The following is a 27893-nucleotide window of genomic DNA, read 5'->3' on the forward strand; positions in this document are numbered from 1 at the left end:
TCTTGTGATTTCAATTCGGTGTGGCCTTATTGTTGTGTGCTGCTGCCTTTTGGACCACCACCGATATAAATTATAATAGGCACAACACAAGATAGAAGGTATCTCAATGCACGTGTAAAGTTCGACTGCCCAAGATCATTTATCAATCCTTTACAAAAGAACAGAGAGAAAATAATCTGGGAATTGATTGGATGATCAAGCATCACGTAGACGACTTTAAGAAAGTTTTTTTTTAAAAAAAAAAAACGAAATGACCAATATAATCAGAGATTACTTTCAAAGTTGATATGTAATAATCGAAGCTTATATAAAATTTGAAAAAAAAAAAAAAACACTCTAGGCAGATTCAAGATAACAATTCAACTCCCAAAAATATAACTTTAGCACCTAAAGCAAATACTCTTAGCTAACCATCTTCGTACGAACAATTTTGTTGTGATTTTAGATTTAAGAAAATTAATAGTAAAGAAAAAATAATTTATAACCTTTTTAGTCCGAGTATAAGCAACATAGTTGTAACTCAAGAGCAGGTGAAATGAGATGAACAAAACTGCCCTGCAAAAACCTAATCCAATAATTGTATGGCATGTAATGCCAGTTAATAAGCTTCAATTACAACTGGGAGAAACAAGAAATCAAATGTCAAAAAGACATCCAACATCCAACGGCATTGAGCAGAAACATAATTGTGGGAAAACATGCAGATTTCCCTTGAGCAACTGGGTAATATTTTCAAAGCAATCCCAAAAGTGTATCATTGTAAACCTCTCAAGTCTCGAGATCAACTACATTGCTTGCACGCAACGAGTCAGCCTCTGAATACTTGTGAGGAGAATCAATATCCTATACAAAAAAGAAGGCGAACATCAAAATATATAGCCGGGAAGGGATGGCCATCTTAAATCGAACCATTTATTGTTTTTTTTTTCTTTTCCAGGAAATTGGAAGGTGTGGTTCATTTATGAGAACAGAGAGACCTTCAAGTTTGAGGGAGGGAACAGTCATTGGTCATCGGCAACATTCCACTCTAGATTCATGGAAGCACAGTTCTGACTTCTTTCCTATCAGCTCCAAATGACTGCAATAAAACATTTATCAGTATCTATGAAAGGAAGGGTGACCGCATCAAATAAGTAGATTACATGTGAGAATTTAGCTGCAACTGCGGTAAGGAAGCAAGTAAGAAAATCTTCTCAACACTAAATTTCAGTGGGAAAGAAAGAGGTAGTAGAGTTAGCAATACAGGGTCATGCACCATAATCAAGTGATACCAATCAGCTACTGAGCCAAGGAAATTTTAAATTTACCGTAAAAATACTAATCTTGACCCCCCATTCAATACACTTGAAGTCACCCAAATGAATAGCAATTATATTTGTTATGTCTATTTTCTTTGTTGTTGAGTCATTTGATCAGTCTTTCAAAGCATACCCTCAACTTCTTGACAATTTGTTAGGAAGGGTAAGAGAGGCGAAGGGGGTGATCACAGAGAGAACAGTTCTTGAGAAAACGGGGGTAAATAAAGGGGCAAGCCAGAATTTAACTTTTCAAAACCACGTCCATGTGGACAGATGACTATTTTACAATACATATGTGGGTGGAGTTAGTTTTGTCAGGTTTTCACAACCAAAAACCAGCACACAACTTGACCTATTATATGTATTTATTTTTAGCACGTAACCATAACATTTGCAGAATCTAAACACAGGAAGAAAATGCAGGCTGGATCCGATGAAGTTATCTTTACTCTCACCAAGCACGTCTAAAATATGGTTATAATTTCAATGCATAACTTCTGTATGAAAACTTTTCTCAAGTTTTTTACTACTTTAAAAAAGGAGAATAAGTTGCGAAAGCTTTTTTAAGTTTCTTACGTTACGATTCCAATTTCAATAATTTGCAGGAATGTAATCTATACTGCTCCAATGATCATGATCTCGCTTTCACCTAATAGATGTTGGACAATAACTCGACTTTCAGACTGGTTCAATAACATAGATGATCAAAATTCTTTTATACCCAGGGAAAACTAATACCAAACTTTTAAGAAAATTATTATTGAAGAAGCTCTACGACATAAATATCAGTAACACATCATCACACTTGTATTGGTTAGCATCAGATACCCATCCAAAGCAGTAGTGTCTCAACTGGCAGTAACTAAAGAAGACAGAAGCTTCTGTTTACTGCCCACAGTGATACAACATAGATAATGAATATTGTGTGCATGTCTGTGTGTTGCTGTATACAAGGGAACAAATATTACCTCAGCCCCACAGCCTTTCACATAGATATTTGTGAAGAGTTCGGACGGTTCTGGCATTGGGCTTTCCTGGAAACAGGAACAACAAACATCAAAAACAGGGTCACTGAACAATATCCAGTTACAATACCTATTATAAAAGCTAAAGAGAGGTCAGATGGCTACATGCATTCAGTTAAAATTAACAAAAATAAAAGGAAAATTTATGAAATCAAATGACCACCACAGAAAGCTTCTTACTTTGGCTTTAGCAATGGCTTCATCAACTTCTTTCCTCAATTCCTTCTCAATATCCTGGAAGAAAAGAAAAGAAAAGAAAAGAAAAGAAAAGAAAAGGATAAACACATATCAGTTTTCTCAGACCCCCCACAGCATCAATAAGAGAGACAGGAATGGACATATTCTAAAATTTTCCCTCAGTTATGAAAATAATTATTCAACAAAATAGAAATGACAGTAGATAGATACAATACAGAAACCACCCTAGTTGAAGAATATACCTTTAGCTCCTTCTCAGTAGCTAGATCATAAGCAAATATCAGCTTCCTTATTCTTTCAATTGGATCACGCTCCTAAATCATATAACCAAGTAAAATTATAAAAAGACACGTTTATGAAATTGTGGCATAATCTCCAAAATAAGAAAAGGGAACAAGGTTTGGAACACATAACAAACCTGTCTCACGCCAGAAATCTCATCACGTGTACGGTAGGTGCTCCCAGGATCAGACATGGAGTGCCCATGGTACCTGTAAGTGTCCATTTCAAGAATCTGACCACCAGAAGCAAGAAAACTTGTCAGGCAACAAGTATCATGTAGAGCGACAACAAATTACACAATTATAACAAGTCTGCAAGAGCGAGCCAAAAAAGTTGGAAAAATCTCGCATGACTTCACATATTACACATAACCAGACCATTTCAAAGGGCCCAAGTAATCCTAAAGGGCTAAAAACTTGATCTAACCCACAGCCTGGGTCTGAACGAAGGTATTTATCAATGAACCACATCATGCTTCTCTTAACTACTGAAATGATGTTGAATTGAAAAAAGGGAGGAATGTTTTCCCATTTAGTCTAAAACTTGGACCAAAAATTTCACATCTTTTGCCATTTGCAAAGCATTCTATTTCTCTTTCCTTTCACAGACGGCATACAAATGCTGCAAAGGCAACTCTTGAAATAGCAACTGCATTGCTTACCCAACAAACTACTAGGGTCCATATAACTGTATACCCAAGTTTATACTAGAATTCTAAAGGATCATGCATCAAATTCCTGAAGGGGTGCTATTAGAGTTGCAATTCCAGAACTAAGAGAATAGCTCAAACAATTACTGTCAGAACTGCCTCTGGAATAAAGCTAAGACAATTTCCCTAGGGACATGATTAATTCCTCATAGACCACACGCTTGATAGCTCATTGTAGCTTCAATCTACTATACTATTAGCATACTGTAGCAGCTATGGCATAAACTGCATACAATTGCAATCACAATGCAATTTGTGGATCGCCTGCAAAAATTCATTTGGCCTACCTAGCAACAATCATGTTTTTCTTTTATATGTGGAATTGTGAGCTAAAACGACAGAAGATTTGTTGAGTGGCCTAACATAACAATAAGGCAATCCATGTTGCTATAGTTTGCACAAGGAATTTCAAAAAAATGTCAGAGTAACAAATGGAGAAATAACTCACAATGGGTCCATTCTTCAAAGCATGCTCCTTAGCAAATTTGCATGCCTGCTTTACTGCAAATACATCCATGCCATCTACCTGAAGATTGATCACAAACCATTTTCCAAATGAAAACAAATTAATATAGAAATTATCACCTATAATGTTTCTACCATTATAATTCGAGCTATAGAATCGATTCAGTGGTACGGCTACCATGTTTTTACCAATCACACAACCATCATTTCTTAATGTAGCTAAACTTCAAAGCAAATACATAAGCAGTAACCAATGAAATGCAACAAACAAGATTGTATCCGACCTTCAAGCCAGGAACATAATCTCCACGCTTGTAGTATGATGGACTCTTAGCTGCTCTCCACTCTGCCGTACCCATTCCATCTGTGTCAAACGCACGCCCAAATCATTCAAAATGTGTAATTAATTTTGTTTCTTATCATTAAAAAAACCAAGAAGAAACAATTCTTCCACTACTTACAGTGATTATTCTCACAGACCAAAATGGCAGGCAGATCCCAAAGCGCAGAAATATTAAGCGCCTCGAACAACTGCCCCTGATTGGCCGCACCGTCACCATACAGAGCAAACGTCACCGTTTCATCCTTGGAGTACTTCTGCCCAAAAGCCAAGCCACATCCCAGCGGAACCTGAGCCCCAACAATACCGTGACCGCCATAGAACCCAGCGTCCTTCTTGTAAAAATGCATGGACCCACCTTTCCCCTTGGAGCAGCCACCCTGGCGGCCCATGAGCTCGGAGAAAATCTGCAGAAGGGTCCCGCCGCGGCCAAGGAAGGTGCAATGGTCACGGTAGGCGGTTATGATGCAGTCCTTTTTGGTAATTGCGGCCTCCATGCCGATGGCGACGGCCTCCTGGCCGTCGTACAGATGGCAAAACCCTCGGATGAGCTTGGCCTTGTAGAGCGAATCGGCCGCGATCTCCATCCGGCGCATCAACGCCATGTCGCGGAAGAACGTCATGAGCTCTTTGGGCGTGGTCTCGACGGTGCGGGACGGCACGTCGCACCTGTGGGAGGTGAAGGGGACAGATGTCTCGATCGTGAGGGTGGTGGAGTCATCAGCGGCGGATGAGATCGGACGGCGGAGAGATGGGGTGAAGGATAGGGCGGAGGTGAGGGGTTTGAGGAGATTGGAGCCGGAAGATGAAGAGGATGCGAGGCGGGATAGAGCCATCTCTGACCGTTGGATCGTTTTCCGGCTGTGTGGGATGGGAGCTGAGACTGGTGAAAGGAGAGGGTTTGGTAGGAAAGTAGTAGGAGAGGAATCGAAAATGTTTTAATTGTTAAAATAATTAAAAAATTGTCTTAGTTGGGTACTGTCGTTATTTTGTGGCGGAGTGATTTCTTTGACTTAATAATAATAATTTTTATTTCCCCAAAATTTTTGTTCCCTTCCTACTTGTGCAGGTTTGTCTTCCTCTCGCTAAATTTTTTTCTTCTTAATTTCACTTTAGCACCAAAATAAATTTTGTGCATATGTTTGACTCTAAATTTCCGTACCAATGCTAGAAATGCCATTTTGGGGTTTGGTGGAAGTAATCAAAGATGTGCTGTATGTGGTTTGGTGGGTGCACATATTATATGCCTACAAATTTTGCTGGCTGGGTGGGTTCCCTTTATTTTGTTCTTTTCGCCAATATCTTACACGAAGTTTTTTAATATACAAATGAATCATGATGGCCTTCTTAGCTCAAAAAGTATTTTAGATTTAATATACATATGATGCACAATAAGCTCGAAAGTAAACAAATAAAATTACATAGAAAAAAAAGAAGGTAAAAGTCTATGAATTTATATCCGAGTTTTATTTTGATCATCCAACTAATTTTCGTACCATTTTGATTATCCTCATTCATGTCAATTCAGTCCTTTCGTCTCATTATGTAAATTTGGGCACAAGCATCTTCTAAAATGGCCTAGCCATCTCTCTACTACCAAGTTCCCCCAAATTGACATATCTATCCCGTTTTCTTCAAATTGAAACTCTAACTCACTAAAAATCCCCAAAAAGCCCAAATTTGAACCCCAACACAACAATAAAACCTAATTTTGCCTCTAATTGCTTATAATGAACTGAAAAGTTGAATTTATCGCTAAAAAGCACGTCACATGATTAAATTTGAAGTAACGATTGAATTGCATGAATGAGAGAATTGAATGACCAAAATACCATGAACATTAGTTAAAAAATGAACATGAAAATCAGATATAACAATAGTTGAAACCCAAAGCTCAAAATTTTATTTCATCCTCATATTTCTTATAAAAATAAATGAGAGCCCAATAGAGGCCCTGGTCATCGATTATTGGACCCAACTTGTGTACTACTGCCCAGCTTAACTAGTTGAGAAATCTACACGTCAACGGCACCTACTTTGAAGTTTTGAACTTTCCGGTCCAAATCAACAGTAACGAACAAATGGTTCAATTCAAATCAACGGTACTTTAATCGAAAACCGTTACGCAACGGAAGCGACGTCGCATCATCACTGTCCTGTCCACTCTCAAAATATCACAATAAAAAACGATAAGCCCACAACTGAGCTGGAGCTGGGGTGCCCAAAAATCTCTCCCGCCATGGACACTCTCTCTATGCTCACACCTCCTCACACCTTCACGCGCCTCCTTTCTCTCAAACGCTCTTCTTATCCCCTGCTTCACCATCTCACCCAAACCACCCATGCCCTAGGGTTTTGTTCCCCAAAATCCCCTCCTGCATATTCTCCAAGCTCACTGCGTTTTCGAGTCACTTTCCAATCCCCAAGCTCAGCCTTCCCTGCAAAATCTCAACTCTCCGATGCCGACGAAGAAGAAGACGAAGACGAGTACGAAGAGGAGGACGACGACGAAGACGTGGCTGCGGATGAGTACGACGACGTTCCCGGCGATATTATGTCGGACGGACTCGAACAGAGCGACGATGAAATCGATACTTCAATGGCGGCCGCAGAGCCGTCGACTCGGCCCGAGGAGTTCAAGTGGCAGAGAGTGGAGAAGCTGTGCAGCGAAGTCAAAGTGTTCGGCGAGGAAATGATAGATGACGAAGAGCTCGCTTCTATCTACGATTTCCGAGTCGATAAATTTCAGGTGAGTTCCAATTTCGAATACACAATTGAAGATTTTATGTATCGTATGAATTCTGAATTATATTTTTCTTTGATTAATTTTGGATAGAGATTAGCGATACAAGCATTCTTGAGAGGTTCGTCCGTGGTGGTATCGGCACCCACGAGCAGTGGAAAGACTCTGATAGCAGAAGCTGCTGCCGTTGCAACCGTAGCCAGAGGAAGGAGATTGTTTTACACAACCCCGCTGAAGGCCTTGTCCAATCAGAAGTTTCGAGAATTTCGGTATGCGAGTCATATTACTCTGACAAGAAAAGAACAGATACATTTCTTGGTGAAGTTTATGTAAAATTCTGAAGTAATTGGTCCTTGTAATTAGCAATGTAGGTGATGTACTTGTAAGTCATGATATGTTGAATTGAATTAGCTGATGCGTTGTTGTAATTTCAGTGAGACTTTTGGCGACGACAATGTCGGCCTTCTTACTGGAGATTCGGCAGTGAACAAAGATGCTCAGGTTTTAATTATGACCACAGAGATCTTGCGCAACATGTTGTATCAGAGGTATAAACAACTTATTTAATCAGTCCTAGTAGCTGTAGTTTATAGATTTATGTTCTTAGTTTTGCAGTTCAACTTCTGAGTTTATTCTTGGAATATGGGATGGTATTTCACTTTAGCTTCTTAATGCAGCGTGGGAATGGCTTCTTCTGGGGATGGACTTTTTCATGTGGATGTTATTGTCCTGGATGAAGTTCATTATCTAAGTGACATGTACCGGGGTACTGTGTGGGAAGAAATCGTAAGTGCAATTTGTTTCCAGGAAACTGCTTCAATGCCAATGATATTGTCATAGTGTTTAGTTATATAATCTATGAAATATTTCAGGTTATTTATTGCCCCAAAAAAGTTCAACTCATATGTTTGTCAGCAACAGTTGCAAATCCAGATGAATTGGCTGGTTGGATTGGTCAGGTATTTTGCTCCTTTGATGATTTAATGCTCTACATTCACTGAAAATATATTACATTTTTGACAGAGTATTTTGCTCCTTCCATCCTGTTTCCAGATTCATGGTAAAACTGAATTGGTAACTTCATCAAGGCGTCCAGTACCATTGACTTGGCATTTCTCAACGAAGACTTCTTTGTTACCACTTCTTGATAAGACAGGAAAGCACATGAATAGGTACTTTGTTTCTCATTGTGATTAGTTTTTGTTATTTTTATTGTATACTTAACTCTTAGTTTTCACCCTATCAAAATTTCTTGGAGATTCTCTTCTGTAATATGGAGTAGCAATGCCTTTCCATTTGACATTTTTCGAGAAAAGATTGGACTAGTTCAGCTTTATCTGATTTACATGGTTAAGCTTCATCATAGTTATCCTGCCAAACATTCTGTTGATGGAAATTTAAGGTTTATCTTGCAATTACTATGAAGATTTCTTAGAGCCAATACAGGACTATTTATTAAAATTTAAAGTTTACATTTTCTTTGAATGGAACAGGAGGTTGTCAGTCAATTATCTTCAACTTAATGCTTCAGGAACAAAATCGTACAAAGATGATGGGTCTAGAAGGAGGAGTTCAAGAAGACGTGCAAGTGAGATGAGCTATGATGACAGTACTGGTAACATGTCTAGACGACCACTTTCAAAGAATGACATCAACTTAATACACCGTTCACAAGTATGATTCATGCATTAATCTTGTGAGACAAATACAAAAGCAAGCCTTGTTTTCATTTTTGTTTTGGTTTTGCTAGGGACACACTGATTGATTAGGGATGTTATGTACCTGACCCGTGAGATCAATGTTCCATAAATGATTGCCCAATAAATTTGACCATTTGAATTTTTTTTTCTGTTTCTTTTGCTCTTTAGGTACCTCAAATTACTGATACATTATGGCACCTTAAGTCTCGAGATATGCTGCCAGCAATATGGTTTATTTTTAGCAGAAAAGGATGTGATGCCGCTGTTCAGTATGTTCAAGATAACAATCTCTTGGATGACTGTGAGATGAGTGAGGTTCAACTAGCCTTGAAGAGGTTCCGCATTAAGTATCCTGATGCTATCAGGGAGACTGCTGTGAAGGGTTTACTGCAAGGGGTTGCTGCACATCATGCTGGCTGTCTACCTTTATGGAAATCATTCATAGAAGAGCTGTTTCAGCGAGGACTTGTTAAGGTTGTCTTTGCTACAGAAACACTTGCTGCAGGAATCAACATGCCTGCTAGGACAGCCATTATTGCATCCCTTAGCAAAAGAAGCGACAGTGGACGTACCCAATTAAGCCCAAATGAGCTGTTTCAAATGGCTGGGCGTGCTGGACGTAGAGGGATTGATGAAAGGGGTCACGTAGTGCTTGTTCAAAGTCCTTATGAAGGTGCTGAAGCCTGTTGCAAGATTGTTTTTGCTGGACTTGAACCTTTGGTGTCCCAGTTTACAGCTTCATATGGAATGGTGCTAAATCTTCTTGCCGGTGCAAAAGTTACTAGATCAAATGAATCAGATGACATGGAAGCTTCCCAATCAGGGCGAACTTTGGAAGAAGCTAGAAAGTTAGTCGAGCAAAGTTTTGGAAATTATGTTGGCAGCAATGTTATGCTTGCTGCAAAAGAAGAGCTTACTAGAATTCAGAAAGAAGTTGAGATACTGACTTTGGAAATTAGCGATGATGCCATCGATAGAAAGAGCAGGAAGCTTCTGTCTGGACCGGCATATAAGGAGATTGCAGATCTACAGGAAGAATTAAGAGCAGAGAAACGCCTAAGAACTGAACTTAGAAGAAGAATGGAATCTCAGAAACTATCTTCACTTAGGCCCATGTTAGAGGAGTTTGAAGGTGGACACTTGCCCTTTTTGTGCCTGCAGTACAAGGATTCTGAAGGAGTTCAACACTCTATCCCGGCTGTTTATCTGGGGAAGGTTGACTCATTCGGTCGTTCAAAGCTTAAGCACATGGTTTCTGCTGATGATGCTTTTGCACTAAACGCAGTAACCTCAGAGTTTGAATCAAATTTAGTTTTTGAACCATCATATTATGTGGCTCTTGGTTCAGATAATTCGTGGTATCTATTTACAGAAAAGTGGATTAAAACAGTATATAAGACGGGCTTCCCAAATGTTGCTTTAGCTCTAGGAGATGCTTTGCCTCGGGAAATTATGAGTATGCTTCTGGATAAGACGGAACTGAAGTGGGAGAAGCTTGCTGAGTCTGAACTTGGCAGTTTTTGGAACATGGAAGGATCTCTCGAGACATGGTCTTGGAGTTTGAATGTTCCTGTCTTGAATAGTCTCTCTGAGCATGATGAGCTTTTGCATAAGTCAGAAGCATACCATAACGCTGTTGAGCGTTACAAAGATCAAAGAAATAAAGTTTCACGTCTGAAGAAGAAGATATCACGTACACAAGGCTTCAGAGAATACAAGAAAATCGTTGACATGGCCAAGTTTACAGAGGAAAAGATTAAACGCTTGAAGGGTAGATCAAGACGTTTGACTAATCGAATTGAACAAATTGAACCCTCTGGTTGGAAGGAATTCTTGCAGATCAGCAACGTCATACACGAGACTCGGGCATTGGATATTAATACACATGTCATGTTTCCACTTGGTGTAACTGCAGCTGCTATTCGAGGAGAAAATGAACTCTGGCTTGCCATGGTTCTTCGAAATAAAATCTTAATAGATTTGAAGCCTCCGGAACTTGCTGCTGTCTGTGCAAGTTTAGTATCTGAAGGGATCAAAGTTCGTCCTTGGAAAAACAACAGCTACATATATGAACCTTCTAGTACAGTAGTCGACGTGGTCAACTTCTTGGATGAGCAGAGAAGCTCTTTTTTACAGCTTCAAGAGAAGCATGGTGTGAACAAGCCTTGCTATTTGGACACCCAGTTTTCAGGTATGGTTGAAGCCTGGGTTTCTGGGTTGACCTGGAAGGAAATCATGATGGACTGTGCGATGGATGAGGGCGATTTAGCGCGGCTCCTACGACGAACAATCGATCTGCTGGTGCAAATTCCTAAGTTGCCTGACATTGACCCGCTACTGCAAATTAATGCAAAGACGGCGTCAAATATTATGGACCGTCCTCCCATAAGCGAGCTGGCTGGATGAATGACATTATATTCTAACAAAATGAAATTTGCAGACCAACAATTTCATAACATCATGTACTGCGCCTATTGGCCGTACCAGAGCCGATCAAAGCTCTTTCATTCTTTTTTCATCCGAAGAAAACAAGTTCAAAGTCGATATCAAAAACAAACAATAGGTAAAGTCACCCTGAATGTAGTATTGGGAGCATGATCTTTTATCAGCTGTAATTGTATCAGTAAAATTATCTTGTACAATCAAATCAGTTTCTACTGCTCACCATGTGGAGAGTATCGTATATATAATAAATAAATAAATAAAAGGGTTTTTAGGTTAGATTTTTTAAGAATTTCACTGCTATTGTTCAAGGAAAAATATGTGGTAAGAAAGTAATAGTCCAAATGATTAGTCTATTCTGAAGGATGCCTAAGTGAGTTGTTTTTTCTTAATTCTTTTTTGGATTCATGGGTCGATATGGCTGTGTAGCAAAGCCAACCTAATCACGATGTTTTTATTTTTATATGTTTTTTCAATTTTAAAACACGATTGTTTCAAGCTTTAAGCCTGTCATTGGTTCCACCACAACTGTTCTTTGTCATCCAAATTTACTGCATTATTATGGATTTCCTCGACGGAGGGCTTAAAAGAATAAAACCTTAGAATGGAAACCGCACTCTGGCAAGCATTCAGTAGGACTAATTTCAGAATTTATAAAATAGTTTAGAGCCATACAAGTTTGACATAATTAACAATCTCAATCCACGCATTGCAAATACTAAACAAAAATTACAGGATGTACAACTCAACAAAAAGTACGATTATGCACAATATATACACAAATCTCAGGCATATTTCAAGAATTTTTCTTTTTTGAGGCCTCATTTCTCATTGACATTGACATACCTACGCACCAACAATTAGCATGGTGCGAAATAAAGGTGAAGGTCAATAATTAACAATTGACGTTCATATGGACAGCAAGTAAAATTAATACTGAAAAATTATAAGTGCCAACTTAAAAATTAATACGCCCAAAATAAAATAAATTATAAAAGATTAACAAAAATCATCGATGAATAAATTGAAAATGTATCTCGAGTTTACAACACAAATTACCTATATTTACATGAATGCGGCTCAAAGTGCCAACTCAAAGTATACAACTTTCGAGCCGTATCCTCCTCAATGCTTTATTTGGTTGGAGAGACAGAACTACGAGAATACAAGGTAATCCCACAAAAGCTTTTTTCGCTCACAGCGCCTCAAATTTTTCGAATTTCCAGCGCCAGGGTATGTAATGTGTGCAAAATGCTACTGCAGAACCGAAAGACAAATGTATTACAAAATAGTTATAAGGCCTCTCCTTTCATCTCAACATGCGAAGAAATTAAGTTTTGGCATTTAAACAAAAAGCAAAGAAATATTCTTTTTCCAATTGCATGGATGAAATGTCAAGTTCCGAGATTAAGAAGCTCGAGACATTCATTTTTCCGTTATATATCAACATCTTATATGCGTCTACTGCAACCATGTGAGTGGAAGAAAATTGGCATTAAAAACATGCAAGCAAAAAGCAAAAACCAGATAAGTACATACCATATTTACTTGATGGTCAAAATAGGGCATATCATGAGCCAGAAAGCAACAGGTGAAACCGCTCTACTCTACTCGAACCATTGGAAGACCTGGCCAGCTTTTGGCATGAACTGTCCCGATGCAAAGTTTTCCTTTTCCTTTTTGTCCGAAACAGGAAGTCTTCTGTATCTAAAACGTATGAGACCTACCACATACAAAACTCTAATTGATTAACAGAAGCAGAAAACCAGATAAACAAACCGAATAATAGAAAGACAATACCCATAATGCCACAATTTAATGCAAAACATATCATCATAATGCACCTAAATATAACTAGCTATTATAGCAGAGTATTAAATGAAGTACCTTCGATGAATGGCAAGCTATCTTACACTCCAAACCATTGGTGACTTTAAGTCCTTCCATGGCCTCACAGATAGCAGACAATTCATCACTACTACCATACGCACATTTGTTCCTGCAAACATCACCAAAGAATTACTAGTCATGACACTCAGCTTCCTAAACTTTGCACTCTTAATTATAGCCAACATACCTCTTCAAGAAGATCCCAGACTTCTCTTTTTTGTCAGGAAGAACTGAGAGGAATTCATTGTGCAGATAAGCGGAAAAATTAGGGTCCATGGAAACAGCAGTCATTTCAGGCTTATCATGCCCAAAATCCATAAGCTGAATAGACACCCGGGTTGGTAAGGATGACTGTAAAGAAACAAATCATGATAATAAATTTAGAGAGCTGAAATTCTATAATCCTATAAAGTACTACGACTTGTAATACCACATAAAGGGCCTACACATTCAATGCGATAAATGTTCTCATCATGAAGAAGAACTCGAGCATTTTCGTGATAAACCACATCTACAAATCTTCCTGGCTTTCTTGATTTTTCAAATGCATAAAGTTGGACAAGTTTATTGTCCATCTCATCACTGGCGACTGTTTGGAGCTGAAAAAATATTTGTGGTCAACAAAGGAGAAGGGAAAGAAACTTGAAGAAAGGGGAAAAAAGGAAAGAAAATTAAAGGGCAACTAACCTGTTTAACAAGCTTGTAGATCAGCTTGTCTAATGTGAATAGAACATATGATTGTGTCCCAATGATGGCTCGACAATCATCCTCAAATTTTGTATTGTCAGAAGAACCGTCAAGCAAATTGTAAAGTGCATTCATGAATCTGTACCATATAATGAGTTAGGAAGTACGTTCACTTCAAAGTTGCGAATAAAACAAGGAGACCAAAGCAAAGGTACCTAGCATAAGAATCCGAAGGGCTCATATCATTTGAAGCCCGCCACTTCCTCTCAGCAGATGATGAATTAGTCTTTGCCGATTGTATTCTCTCATATAGTGTCTGTCAAATTAGCAAAAAGGTTGGGATACACATATATCTAAACCAACATCCACTAAATTCAAAAGAATACAGACACACACACACACAAAGGACAATCTATTGGTCAAAGTTAAGTACTTGCATAAAACCCATTAGATTAGATATGGACGGTTGAGATACAACTAACCCACTTTGATCCGCTATGTATCTAGGAAGTTCATATATGATCTAATGGCTGAAACGCAGTTACTTAAGTATGTAAGAAATATACACACACAGTGGTGTGGTGGAAGAAACCTTACTTGGTGAAGCCTAAAAAGCACATAGAACGAATCATTTCCATAGAAAACCCTAGAGTCCTTCTCCTTGTCATGTAAAGCTGGAGGAACATGCTTTGCAAGAGGCTTCACAGTCAGGAGAAAACGTTCTGAAAGCGGTAAAGATATTCCGTCTCCTTCAACATCATGGGCATCAGCCATCCCTTCAGCTTCACCTTCACTCTCTGCCTTGGTATCATGCTCATCATTGTCCACATCTTCCTCACGCTCTTCACGAGAACATTCCTCTCCATCACCAGACTCACTACCAGAAACATCACCATTCTCGGAAGCATTTTCACTATCCTCTGATGACCTCTGAGCGCTTTCCTCACCTTCATCGTCAGCATCAGCATCATTTTCTCCCCCTGTCTCTCCACCGCATATTTCTTCTTCCGCATGTCTGGCTTGATATTGCCTGCCAACAACACCATCCTTTGGTTTTTGGACAGCCCCCAAACCAGCTTCTCTGTAATTTGCAAAATTATCCTCCTCAAAATCTCCGTTTGGAGATATTTCACCTTCCTCTCTTTCAATCTTGAAGTGTCTAGCAGACTCTTCAAGATATCTGAGACCTTTGGTGCCTTCTCCGATTGCTCCATTTGAGGATATAACAGGTCTTGTGGAATCACCACCCTGTGACGTCAATAGGAACATACAAATCTTAAGCAGATATTTACCATGACAATACATAGATCAATATCCAAGACCTATTATCAGCTCTAGTCAATCCAAACGCCAGATTCATGGGAGGATTTATTAACCGTCTAATTTCAATTCATCAAGATTCTAAACTATACCTTCAAGATGGTAACTTTAAATATCAAGTTTATGATCACAATAAAATCTAAACAAGAAGGCTACAGAATTCGCCAGCAAAGCCAACAGTTTATATAGACTCTAATTTCAGCTCATTTGATAGGTAGGTATGTTGTTAGAAATCTTTCAGCTTTTACCAAACAAACTCACGAGAAGACTCAACATGCCATGCACAGTATTCCACAAATCAGTAGAAAAGTCTGCCACAACATACTGTACAAAATCCCATGTACAAAATCAAAAAATATACTATATGAAACTCTCTTTGTTCCCATCTTAACTAAAATGTTCAATATACATAAGAACCAAAATTAAAACCATTCACACATTGCAGAGTTAAATATTCTCTTACTAACCCTTCAAACATGAGTAATGAAACTATTAACTAAAATTAGTTTCATCATAAATGTATCACCGCACAGTTAACCTTACCTCTGATGAAGGTAACTCAAGCCCACCGTCAACAGTGCCATTACCTGGTCTGGATGGAGTAGGACTAAGCCCTTTCAGAAAGAAAAAAGGGTGGGGTATTTCAGAAATATAGTCATAGTTTGAAAATAATAGTAAGAAAACAAAAGAAGCAATATGTCCGGTTAGTACAGATAAAAACTTTCAGTGGTAACATTCTGCAAACCTGATGAGTTTTCTTGATTAGTTCTTCCATTACTTTGCTCCAACCCAGGGGGTGATAAATTAGAATTGACTAATCTTTCATTGGAATTGTCTTGTTTGCTCACTCCAGACGCTTCATCGGCTGTAGATGCATTACTCTGCACTTTACCTTGTTGAGAGGTATTGCAGAAAGTATCACCTTTACACGCAGCACGATCAATGTCAAGGGAACTTTCATCTTTAACCCCATTAGCCCCATTTACTGCCCAAGTCCTGCAAGAGCTTGACTGTTCAGGTTGAATGCTTTCGTCTCCATTTCTTGACGAATTTAACTGTTTGGAATTCGTTGCAGTAGCACCGCCACCAGGACTGCCATCAGTGTCTCCCGCACTCACAGTACCATGTTTGCCAGTATGATTTTTCGCTTTCACTACATCTTCAGTATCTTCTGCACCTTGAGGCCGAGTAGGAACACCAAGCATTGGTTCAAGGAAGGTTGTCCATATCTTCATAACTTTATCCAATTGCTCGGTAGTGCAAACTTCTCCACAAGAATATTTGATGAGTTGATACAGATCTTCATGGATTTCAGGATCAGGGTACTCAAATTCCAAATTGGGAATAATAGGTCGTCTATTTCCAGCAGCGATTGAGAGAAGAACGTCATCTTCCTTCCGCTTCTTCTCACTGATCTCTTTAATCTCCGCCAGCAAGGCTGCAAAAGTTTGTTCACATCCACGAGAGGAAAGTGGAAACAATCAATAATTCCCATTGTAAAAAGAGTGATTGCAAAAAAATGGAAGAACATAGATTCTTAATAAATTAAAAGGAAACGAAAGAAAAAAGCCTGCTTTAATTAATAAAAAGAATAGAATGGCCCGCCCAAAAAGGAAGATTAACAGTGTAGAATATGATCTCATTGATCTTTTACTTCAAGTAGCATACATAATTATAGTGGAAACTGCGATATGAAGTTTTTAGATTACCTTTTGTGCTTAAGCTCTTTGTGTCCTGTTGCTTGAAGTAGAAGCTACGATGATCAAGTGACTTGTGATAGTTCTTGGCATATATATCAGCCCAAACTTTATTAAAATCAGAACGACACCTTGCCCACTCTTCTTGCTTTTGCTTCAAACGGGTTAATATAACAGGCAAAGCTAATGGACCATTTTTTCTCAACACATCCATCACATCAAGCCCATGGTCACCATATAATCGCTCAATGCACCTCAGATTCAGAGCTAGAAAAGAAGAGAGGAGAAGAGTCCCGTCAAATATATATATATATAAAGAAAAAAGAAAATCAACAACTGAGCTCAGATTACATAAACAGGCATTCCTCAATTCAGTCATTAAAAAATATATAACCTGTGAAGTGTTCTTCAATACGGATTGGACTGTCCATCTTGATCGTATTGTTATTGATCTTTTCTAAAAGTTCTTCAACACGCTTGGTCGTTACATTCACGGACTCTAACAACATATCCAGTTCAAACCTAAGAAAAACAATAAGAAAAATTACCCAGTGACAAAGTCAATATAGCCAAAAACTGGAAATCCTTTCAAATAATTGGTAGTGCAATAAAGGGTAAAATATCGATGCAAACAACATGCACAAGTTTCTCTATTTTTTCGACATTTACCTACCAGAAAACAAATGTCAGAAACAAAACACAGGTTTAATAATTTAAAAATCAGTAATTTAAGTGCAAGAATGACAAAATAAAACCTATATGCCAATGACAATGAAGACAATTGGGAAGCAAAAAAAGAAAAACAGAGAACAGCCACATTCAGTTGATGCCTCTTGGAAACAAATAAATAAATAAAGAGAAAATCAACGTAGATACTGAAAATCTAAGGCCGACCTATCATCCTCACAACGAAACAGGCTTTCTTCGTACTGGTTTTTGCGCATGTGTTTAAAAGAGTAATCCTCACTTCCAGAAGTGACGGATACCCAATGATCATTCAAAACTTCAGAAGCAAGCTCCGTTCTTTGGCTAGCAGAAGGTATTGGATACTGCAAGACATATATAGACACAAATTTCTGTAAAAGCATCAAACCTCCTTAAAAGTAAACATAGATGATTATCTAAGAAAGCAACACATACATTCTTTGGAAGGAGACGATAGCTTGGAGTACAGCGCTCGCAGTTAGAGAGGTCAAGCTCATTAATAGGTTTTGCCAAGTATTTATCCTTGCTAGAAAATATATAAATCTTCTGGCCTCCGACTTCTTTATTTCCAGACGCACCATTTTTCTCAAGTCGATCCCTTTCTCGTGTTTCACGCTCTCTATCTTTAACCCCATCATCCCTTTCACGATCTCTATCCCTATCCCTATCCTCTACCTTCACTGATCTGGGTAAATGTCCTTCATTCCACAAGGACTCTGTGATGAATCAACAATTAAAAGTTGATTTTCAGGTCTATAGACAAAGTACAAAACTCAAAATGCATGTAAACCTCAAATTGAATTAAGGAGAAAAAAAAAAAAAAAAAGGAAGCCCGTGCCAGTGCCCGAGCTCTTAAGATAAACTAAGAGGAGGATCTAACTTGTTGGAACAAAAAGGGAACAAATTATGTTACGTACTTTTACTCATGACACCAGCAAGGAACCCATCTGCAGGACAGGACTCAATTAGATATAGTGCTAATCACAGTACATAGAGCAGGTAAAAATAAAAATTAGACTAAACCATTACCTTTCTTCTCACAACATGCCAAAAATTCATCAAACCCATCCATAAGATCTGGATACCTTCCAAGTAAATCACCCACCTACAAAAGCAGAAATCTACAAATTAGAGATTGTATTCTGATTAATGTCCTTAAACGAGTAAGGAGATGATAACAGTTTATATCTATAATTCATGCACGTCTTACCAGAGACTGCAATTCGGATCTTGTAATAATTTCCTTGCTAAAAATATGGAGGCACTTCAGAAATTCCTGGTAATCATCAGGATTTCGTAACTTCTCCTTCACCTTGTCACAGTAAGCAAACTCCTGGCCATACATACCTGCCATGAGATGCAATGAGTAAAAGAAGCTACTGAAGGAACAAGAACAAACAGGCAGATAAAGTGCTCAACAAAAAAGAAAGAGTGTAGAAACAATACTATACTTGATACTGACACTAAACTTATGCCTGTGCAATGACCTTGGCTATCCAAGGTCTGACAGTACTTACACCCACCCACTCCCCCTTACTCACACACACAAGCACACAAATACATATAGGAATAAAGCAAATTTCTTACTAGACGGATAGCTTTTCTGTACTAAGTAGTTGATCTCAATAAGTTTTGGTTAATATGTAAATTAGTTCAAAAACATCATAATCCTCACTTTTGGCAGAATTTTTATCATCATAAGAGGATGAAATGAGATGTTCTGCAAAGTTTTCATCGCCTTCCCCACCTGGATGCAATTGTTCAGTAGCCAAGTCTTCAGTCCTACGAGCAGATTTCCGTTTGTGGGGAAAATGTTGCATGTTGAAGTCCCTACTGCCATCATGGTCGAAATCTCTATCATCCCGGTCACGTTCTCGTCTTTCTCTATCTTCTCTCCTCTCCTTCTCCTTCTCACCACGCCTCCTTTGCTCTTTGTCCACTTTCATCAGAGCTCTATCATGGTCAGGATCAGGACGGTCAACACTGAGATCGTGGTCAGCATAAGAACCCATGGTCCTTTCTTTCTGGCAACAATGCACATGTACCAGATATTAGCTTCAACAACAATGAGATATTAATATGAAAAATAAAACATAAAAAGTTGACACAAGGCTGAGAGGCTGAGAATGGAATAAACCTTGTCAACATGCATTTGCCGCATAGGGGGCATAGCAGAGCTCCTATCACGGAGCATTGCGTTTCTATGCGATGGAGCAAAGTGAATGGAGGCTGTTCCTGAAGTATCAGGTAAAAAGTGAGTAAACTCCACAAGTAAGTCTGAGTGTTCTTGGAAAAGTGCTGCAACCTGCAAAAGGTCAAATTGAAATTCTGAAACATGAGATGAATGAACATAATCAAATGAAGGGATAAGGTATGCGAAAGATGCACCAACACACCTCCTGGTAAACCTCTGTGATGGACTTGTTTTCCTTTCTGTACATATTCAGAATGTCTAAAAAAGATTTATAAACATGGTCATCGCCTTGAAATCGGGTCTGCAGGTAGAGAATTCATTAAGTTAGAAAACTTTATAGAAAACCTGCGACCTCAGATTAAGCTATGAAGTGATGTTCCCACCTTAATCTTGTTCACGAAATTGATAGCTTCTTCAAATTCAACAGGCTTCTTTTGAGGAGGCTGTTGCTCGTCCTCAAGTGGGAGGGTGATTTCATATCCCTTTGGCAAGAAGGTATTGAAACCTAAAATTAGCTCTCGATGCCCTTTAAATAAATCCTTCACCCTCTCTATCACACCCGCAGTGTCAATTCTACAATCAACACAATACAAACAAACTCAAGTCAACAACACAAGCTCATAAGCAAATGTCCACCCAACCCTCCATCAAGTAAAATAAGTTTATAAAGTCAAGTAAAGCATGTGTCATAATCGAACCTTTGGGCCTTAAAGTCTTTCATGACTTCAAGAAATTCTTCGTATTTATCCCTGTTGTCTTGAAATATATCCTTCACAGCCTTTAGATATGCTAAGGCATCACTTGTTGTTAGTTTCTGGGCAGCTGCTCCGCCCATCATCTGGGGTTGCCCCGAACTTCATTGCACAGAAAGAAACTTAGAAATTAGTTAACGCGCATCATTTCCAAACTCTTCCAGCAGATCAATAGCCCGGAAAACATATTTTTCACATAAAATTAAACATCATCTTAATTTTTATTCCACAAAAAGGAGAGATAAGAAAAGCCTGCACACATGACAAGGATAATAATTTCTATTTTTGGTGTCTCCTTTATCCACACCCGAGGAAGATTGAAACTTCTGAAAGAACTGGTCCAAAGACCTAAACAAAAATCTGATCTTTTGTCAGCAAGCCAAACAAAAACGTTTAATTTCGAAGCTTTTTACTGTGAAATTACCATTTGATTTTAATATAAAAATCAAAAGTGCACGCACAGACTGTAAATCAACAAGCAGGGACTCGTCAGATTCAAAATTCATCATCAAGCAGAATATACATGGATAATCAACCACAAACATTAACATAAGGCAAAACTAAAGCAAACAAAAAAAATATTAAGAAAAAAAAAAAAAGAGAAGGAGATGAAGAACTTACGGCTCTCCTCGAGAGGAAACCATAGGCCGCTTGAGTTGTGAGGTCATAAAAACGTCTTCTCTGGACCTCTTCATCTCCGTCAAAAACTCTTTCCCTCTTCAACCACAAATCATGCTTCAAACTGCGATTCAAAGCCCAAGGTAATCCTACAAAAACCAACTCGCTCATTCAAACACAAGCAACAAGCACAGAGCAGATCTAAAACCAAATAACAAAAATTGCAACACAAACGGTGAGCAAAAGTGACATACAAACAAGAATTCTAATCCGAAGCTCTGAACAGATCACCTTTCGCAGCCAAATTCCTAACCACAAGAGAAAATTAGAGAGTAATTAACATTTACTTGAAGATAACGCAATGCTTAGATAAAATTTTCCGGGAAAAATACTGGACAATCTGGAAACGAAGATTACAAAGAGATCGTTAAGTCGTCTAATAGCCACCAAAGTCCTCCGGGACAAGCTTTTTTGTAAGCCAGACTCAAAAGAGCACACAAGGAGAAAGTTATATTGCGAAAATTATCGTGATTCTCTTAGCAACCTAAGGTGGGAGGGAATACGATATTAAGAAGCCAAATTATAAACTTTTCACCTTACGTTTTTTCTTTTTTATCTTTCTCGGAAGACAAACAGAAAACCAGAGAGAGAGAGAGAGAGGGAGAGAGAGTTTAGAAAATGTGGTATATATAATATGGGGATATAAATACAAGGTAACACTACTCTCCTACAGCGAGAAGGAAAAAAAAATTGGGGTGTGGAGAGAGAGAGAGAGGAAGTCAGTCATTATTTCGTTTTTTTTTTCCCCGGTCACATTAGGATTGTTTCCCGGTCGCATTAGGACGTGTTTACCGGTTATAGGCGGTTAAGGTCCTCCCACGTAATGAAAATTAGGGCTTTTGTCTCTATTAGGAGGTACTTAACTCCTCCGCATGAGTTAATTACAAAGGGGGCAGTGGCGAATTTTGGTGATTAAGTTGATGTGTTAGGGGTATATGAGTCACGTTGTTAAACCTGTGGCTTTTTAGCAGGGTCAGGTGAGAGTGGTGGATGTGTCAAAATTCTGGGCATGCCTTGCTTTTGGCGATTTAGGGTTAGGGCAAAGGCAAAGGGGGGAGGAAGGAAGCCCGTAGATGTTATCTGTTATTGTTGTTGGTGTTTTTTTTTTTTTATGGGTGCTGCTGGTTTGGTATGAGTCTGTGAGTGGTTGTAGTAAACGGAGGTGGGTTTTGTAGATCATGATTTTTGATGATGAAATTGCGTCTAACGAAGTACTTGTCAAAGAGTAATTTAGCTTTGTAATCAATTTTCAGATTTGGGGTTTTTTTTTTCTTTTGCTTAGCCTTTAAATATGATTTATCTGAGAATGTGGCTACAATTTCGATGTGAAAACTGTGATGGGCTGGGTCTCTGGTTAATGAAGGCCTTCTGGGTTTGGGGAGCTCACTTAGGCTGTGATTTAGATTTAGAATGCTTTGCTTTTAAGCAGAGCTAGGGCAACTTCAAAAGCCGACAGGGTCCTGGAATCCAACCTCAACTCAACTATGTAGTTCAACAGACATGCATTTCTGTAAGATTTGCTTTCCTCGTCCAGTTTTAGTGTCGAAATATTTGAACTGAAAACATGGCCCTATTTATGTGGCAGTTAGTAGAAGCCCAAAAGGATAATAATGGATCAACTCTCAAGGAGAGGCCCAATGGCTTCATAACTTTTTGCCAAATGGTGCCTTACATGTATGAGAGCCTAAACTTTGAATCCCTATGAGATTATCCCATCCTTTGGATCTTGTGGACAAAAGTGGAGAGAACTACTAATTTTTGTGGACAATTCCAATTCGGTACTATGTGATTTCACTTGTAAGGCATATTAGTTTATGTCCTCTTAATTTTTACAATTAGATATTACAGTCTTTTTAATTTATTGTAATGTGATTCTACCGTTAGGATTTCCATTAAATCTCATGTTCATTGCCTATGTGGCATTTATGGGTCTCACATTTTTGTTTAAGTAATATTCATAGAATATTTAAAAATAAGAAGAAAAAAATATACCCCATCATCCCCAAGCCATTTCCCGACTCCAATCCCAAGGCCCACGCCACTGCCCAAATTAATCCCAACTCATAGCCTTGACACCACCGCCGCCTCCGCCTCAACCACTGCCTCCACCTTCACCTCCACCATTGCCCATATTCATCTCCAAAAATTCCAAGTAACCCAAGACCAAAACCCAATCTCCAAACCCCAAATCCACCATCTCTGAATTTCAATCCCCAATTCAAAGCTGTGACCTTAAATTGAATACAAAAATACGCTAGGGAGCTTTTATAGCCACTCGAAAAAACCTATTATGCACTTCTTCTTATAAAAGGAAATAGTGCAATATAAGGAATATAAAATTAAGTTAGTAATCAAATACCATCAAAATCATGAGTAGGGAGCAGTTGATCCAATTCTATAATTTCTATATATAGGTTCCCCAGTTCTAAATACAGATTCTCTCAAAACCCTAAACTCTCTCTGAAGGTTTGCAGTCGTCGCCCCCAAAGGGGGTGGGTGGCTTCCCCATTTTCCATCTTTCTCTCCTCATCTCCCTTTCTCATTTCCTAGTTTTCTTCCCCTCTCCTATTCTCTCCCCAAATTTGTCTGGATTTTGGGTCCTTTTGCCCAAATCTATCTGGATCTTGTCTTTTGTTTGTTTATGTGTTTTTTGTTGTAGGTCATTGGTGACTTTTGTTGTTCTTGAATGGTGTCTTGCTGTCATTGGGATGGTTGTGGTGCGGTGTTGTTGACCCAGCTTTTCTTTTTGGTTTTTGTTGTGTTTTTGAAGCAAGTACTGCAATCCACTGTAGACCCCATGACTTTGTTGCAGCTTTTGGTCCACGCATATGGAATTTGCTCTAATTCAGTGTTTGGAGTTGGAAAAGTGATTGTTGCTCGTTTGTGTGGGATCGAATTTTGCCTGTGCAAAATAAGAGGTTTAGTCATGTTAGTGCTACGAGTCTCTTTGGTTTGCTAGAGAGGAAGTGGTGCGATGTCCTTGTTTCTATGTTTATTTTAGTCTAATAATTCTCAGAAACTCAATAGGAGTTTGTTGATGTATGTATTTAGTGTTCGACTTTTCGATGCGGATTTGCATTTACTGCTGTTGCTCTGTGGATCTGTATTGTAGGTCTGAGTACATATGCTTCTTGTCTGCCAAATTGGAGTTTTAAGGTTTTTTTGGCATGCGTAATTCTCTCCAGATCAAACCAATTTATTTTTGTGTTTGGTCACTAGAAATTTTGTACTCATATTTGGCATTGCGACTATTCCGTACTTTTTTTATGTGTTATCAATAAAATTACTATCGCTTTTAATAATATATATCAATCCCGATCTCTTGGACCACATGAGTCAAAGAGATTGTGGTCACCTACCGTTGGATATTAATCCAATGGTTCAAAAAAGTTTCTTAAAAGGAGTGCAAAAGTGAGTGAACCGTTGAATTTACATCAAACGGTAAGTGACCACAAATCTCTTGGACCCCTGTAGTCCAAGAGATCAGGACTGTAATATATATATATATATATATATATATTTAGGTTCCCCAATTCATTGATTTCCCTCATTCCTTATAAGCAAACATGACATTAGGGAATTGTTATTGTCGGCCAGAACAGTTATTATGCACTAATTATTATCTATATATATAAAGCAAACTACAGAGTATAGTAAAATATTCAAAATACCATAAAATGTCATTGATTAATGCAAACATTAAGAAATTATTAATTAAATGAGGATAATATGATAAATTCACACTTTTTCATATTAAATTTTTTTTTTAAAAAAGAAGATAATAGGTCCTATTTTTATGGAACATAACTACTCATTATTTTTTTAATTTTAAAATAAAGTTTAATTTTAAAAAATTTAAAATTAAAAAAACAAAAAAAAAAACCAATTGGCATTGTAGTCTTTGGGCTTTCGTAGCAACGCCAACCTACTTGGGGAATTGGGCCCATTTCCAAGGTCCCGCTGAGCCCCATGGGTAACTGGTATATAAGCCACGATCACTGGCTGGGCAAGTAGACCCCCTGAGCCTGCCTTCATATAGTTAAGAGGCCTACCCTATCTTTATGAGACCCAACCCCTTCACCAAGGGAGAAGGCCCATTTTAGCCTATGCAGCCAACACCAAAATCAGAAGCAGTAGATGATTGTCCCGTCTTGTCTTGCTGCAGTTGATTGAAGTTGCAGCCTCTTTCTCCTCCTCCCTCCATGTGGAATTATTAAATATTCCAATGATACATATATTCCGAACATTGTGCGTGCCGCGTAAACAGTAGAATAATGGCCCAACTCTGGTCCCATTTCCAGTGGCAGTGCCCTACAACTCTAGGACAGATCCCCAATCAATCATGCATCTTATTAGATTCTTAATCATAGGGTAGAGAAAGAAAGGGTTCCTATATTTAATTCCATTTAAGTCTCACTAGTGTACGTCTCATAGCTTTCACATACATCATGTCATAAATTTATTTGCACCACAATTATTTGACGAATTATATATGCTATATATTACGTGAAACCACAACGGCCAGGAGTTATTATATTGATTCAGCTCAGTTCTTCTTTTTAAGCTGAGTATAGTTTGTGTATTATACTTGCTCATAACATTGCGGCTTAAATCTCATAAATAGACTTCGCAATGACTCGAGTGTCAACCTTAAACTCTATGATACATATGTATGTCTAATCTCATTAATTGTACTTATCTTGCCCACCAATTGAGCCCGCAGGATATGGCAATCCTCAAACTTCTCCAACATATACAGTGAATACGTATACTTGACATGCGTTGAGCACACATACATGTAGAATTGTCACACGCATAAAAAGGGTACTATCTAGTTGGAGAATGGAGACGTGGTCAAGTGGTCAAATGCTGCATGCTAACATACTAACAGGGTTAAGCGAAGAAGTGGAGAATGTTTTTGTGGGGATGCATGCATAATGCAGTGCCTCAGCCTCAAATCACATGCCTCCTGAATCTCATCTGTATATATTAACTGATGATGAATTAAGTTTTGGTACAACCAAGCAAATAAATAAGTATATTTGTCCATATCAACTTGGCCATATCATTCAAATTTATACGGAACACACAAGCTGCATGTGAGAGTGTCGAGTGAGAGGGAAAACACACATATGGAAATGGAAGAGAAGCCAAAAAAAGACATAGGGGGTATTTACTTGAAAGAATTCGATGGTTTTGGTCTACATTTTGGCCTCCCCCATGTGAAAGGCCTAGCAGCAATCCAACGAAAAGTGCTTATCAGATGGGGTCTGCTTCTCAGTCAAACAACATGGCCATGCATGCCCATGGACCACTGGCAGGCCAGGCGCCCAATCCAATATATCCACATAATTTTGAGCCATTTCTCCATTTGCATTTTACAATAAGTATTTAAGTTAATGGTTGATTATATATTTTTAATTTTGATTGTAAATGCAATCCAACGATCAAAATAAAAAAATATATAACCAATTTTTAACATAAGATACTTATTTAATATCTAATTATTTTAAACTTGCAGGTCCGAGAGATCGAATTATTGTTTTAGCCAAGTGGTCTTTTAGTTAAGTTATGAGTTTCCATAATTTTAATTTGATTTGACAAGGAGCAATAGACAAAGTTTGTGTCGGTTTATTATCAATGGATTGCACCCACAATACAGAATTGCGTGTTTGTTTTCATTATTAATCAGTCCAACAGCAGCGCTTGTAGACCATCTAAAAGGAAACATTTATTATTTGGCACTACTATTATATTATGGCATAAAAGTCCGAACGACAACAACACTCAAAATGACAAACACGAGATCAGGAGGACCAATCCGCCCAACTCAAGTTATATATCGTGTGTACTATCTATAGCTCTTCAGATCTATATGCCACTGTTTTTTTATATAGCTGCATTAAACGAGTCTCCGGGCACATTAAGATCACTTACCATGCAATGCGTTCGAAGAGATCAGTTTTTTTATTATACATACAAGCGATATTAAATGTAGGGATTCAAACGCATAACCTTAAATGCAAGAATAACTGCTCTTAACTACTTAAACTACAACTCTCTTACAATTTGATTTTTCTATAATCATGAAGCGGGAAGTCAAAACTTGTTAAAAGTGAGGAGGGATGAGAAAAGATACAAGGAACTTCCTCCTTTTCCCGTGAATTTGCCTTTCATATCTCAAGAGAGAGACTCAAATTCAAACTCACATGCATGTTCATCTTCAGTTTTCTCTCCTCTGAAGAAACATGTCCCTCACTCATGATTAGGTTCCCGTGCTATAACGATATCGAATATGTGTAGTGGACGTACGAAGTTGACAAATGAAAAGATCGACTTGCTGATTCTTCTCACCCATATATATCATGAGTCATGAACGCTGGTTTCAGCTTTGAAGGCAAGTATGCAAGGGTTATGGATATACTTCAATATTTTAGTTGACATAGCGTAAGGCTTATGGATGTTTAAATAATATTTTAATTTACATTTCAGTATCTTTATCGTAATCAATTATTTAAATTGACAGTTTAACAATATATTACTTAATTAATACATTAGAATACTATTCAACGTGTTCATTTTAATGATTATACATGTTGTGTTAAGTATGAGGCATGCATCTTTGTTAAGCTAATTGTGCTTATTGGGTGTTTAGTTGTCTCTCTCTCTCACTCTCTCACTCTCTCTCTCTACATGTCTTCCACTTTCTACGCAATCAAATGGGGCATAATTAAACAATTAAAGCAATTACATTCCAAAAGTTCGTTG

General features: G+C 38.2%; 3 protein-coding genes across 6 annotated transcripts; 1 reads left to right on the forward strand and 2 right to left on the reverse strand.

The window, feature by feature from the left end:
• Nucleotides 1-541: 541 nt before the first annotated feature.
• Nucleotides 542-5349, reverse strand: LOC117631419 (pyruvate dehydrogenase E1 component subunit alpha, mitochondrial). The gene is made up of 8 exons (XM_034364566.1): nt 4439-5349; nt 4262-4341; nt 3961-4038; nt 2940-3035; nt 2764-2835; nt 2504-2557; nt 2267-2332; nt 542-1078 (listed from the first exon to the last, which is right to left on the reverse strand). Exons 1-8 carry the CDS (start codon nt 5151-5153, stop codon nt 1034-1036), a joined length of 1206 nt encoding a protein of 401 aa, XP_034220457.1. The 5' UTR covers nt 5154-5349; the 3' UTR covers nt 542-1033.
• A 1156-nt stretch (nt 5350-6505) lies between these two features.
• Nucleotides 6506-11491, forward strand: LOC117628821 (DExH-box ATP-dependent RNA helicase DExH15 chloroplastic). The gene is made up of 8 exons (XM_034361357.1): nt 6506-7066; nt 7154-7329; nt 7495-7608; nt 7738-7846; nt 7933-8019; nt 8114-8232; nt 8554-8734; nt 8929-11491. Exons 1-8 carry the CDS (start codon nt 6557-6559, stop codon nt 11164-11166), a joined length of 3534 nt encoding a protein of 1177 aa, XP_034217248.1. The 5' UTR covers nt 6506-6556; the 3' UTR covers nt 11167-11491.
• Nucleotides 11492-12160: 669 nt separating this feature from the next.
• On the reverse strand, nt 12161-21822 carry LOC117628799 (paired amphipathic helix protein Sin3-like 4). 4 transcript variants are annotated; one of them, XR_004586020.1, is made up of 25 exons: nt 21483-21798; nt 21320-21373; nt 21069-21214; nt 20394-20549; nt 20079-20268; nt 19898-19996; nt 19639-19806; nt 19177-19525; nt 18712-18848; nt 18531-18606; nt 18419-18448; nt 17937-18217; nt 17691-17845; nt 17191-17318; nt 16809-17063; nt 15845-16537; nt 15643-15713; nt 14377-15027; nt 13995-14095; nt 13780-13918; nt 13523-13691; nt 13280-13443; nt 13090-13201; nt 12742-12925; nt 12161-12459 (listed from the first exon to the last, which is right to left on the reverse strand). XR_004586020.1 is itself a non-coding variant. In XM_034361343.1 (25 exons), the coding sequence occupies exons 3-24, from the start codon at nt 21140-21142 to the stop codon at nt 12773-12775; spliced, it is 4263 nt and encodes a 1420-aa protein (XP_034217234.1). In that variant the 5' UTR covers nt 21143-21214; nt 21320-21373; nt 21483-21822; the 3' UTR covers nt 12161-12459; nt 12742-12772. The 4 variants fall into 4 exon arrangements, 3 of the variants coding, with proteins under 3 accessions (XP_034217234.1, XP_034217218.1, XP_034217226.1); XM_034361343.1 differs by having other exon boundaries at nt 13539-13691; nt 19249-19525; nt 21483-21822; XM_034361327.1 differs by having other exon boundaries at nt 13539-13691; nt 21483-21789.
• Nucleotides 21823-27893: the final 6071 nt, after the last annotated feature.

This window comes from Prunus dulcis, chromosome 1 (assembly GCF_902201215.1).
Source record: "Prunus dulcis chromosome 1, ALMONDv2, whole genome shotgun sequence".
Classification (NCBI taxonomy): Eukaryota; Viridiplantae; Streptophyta; class Magnoliopsida; order Rosales; family Rosaceae; genus Prunus; species Prunus dulcis.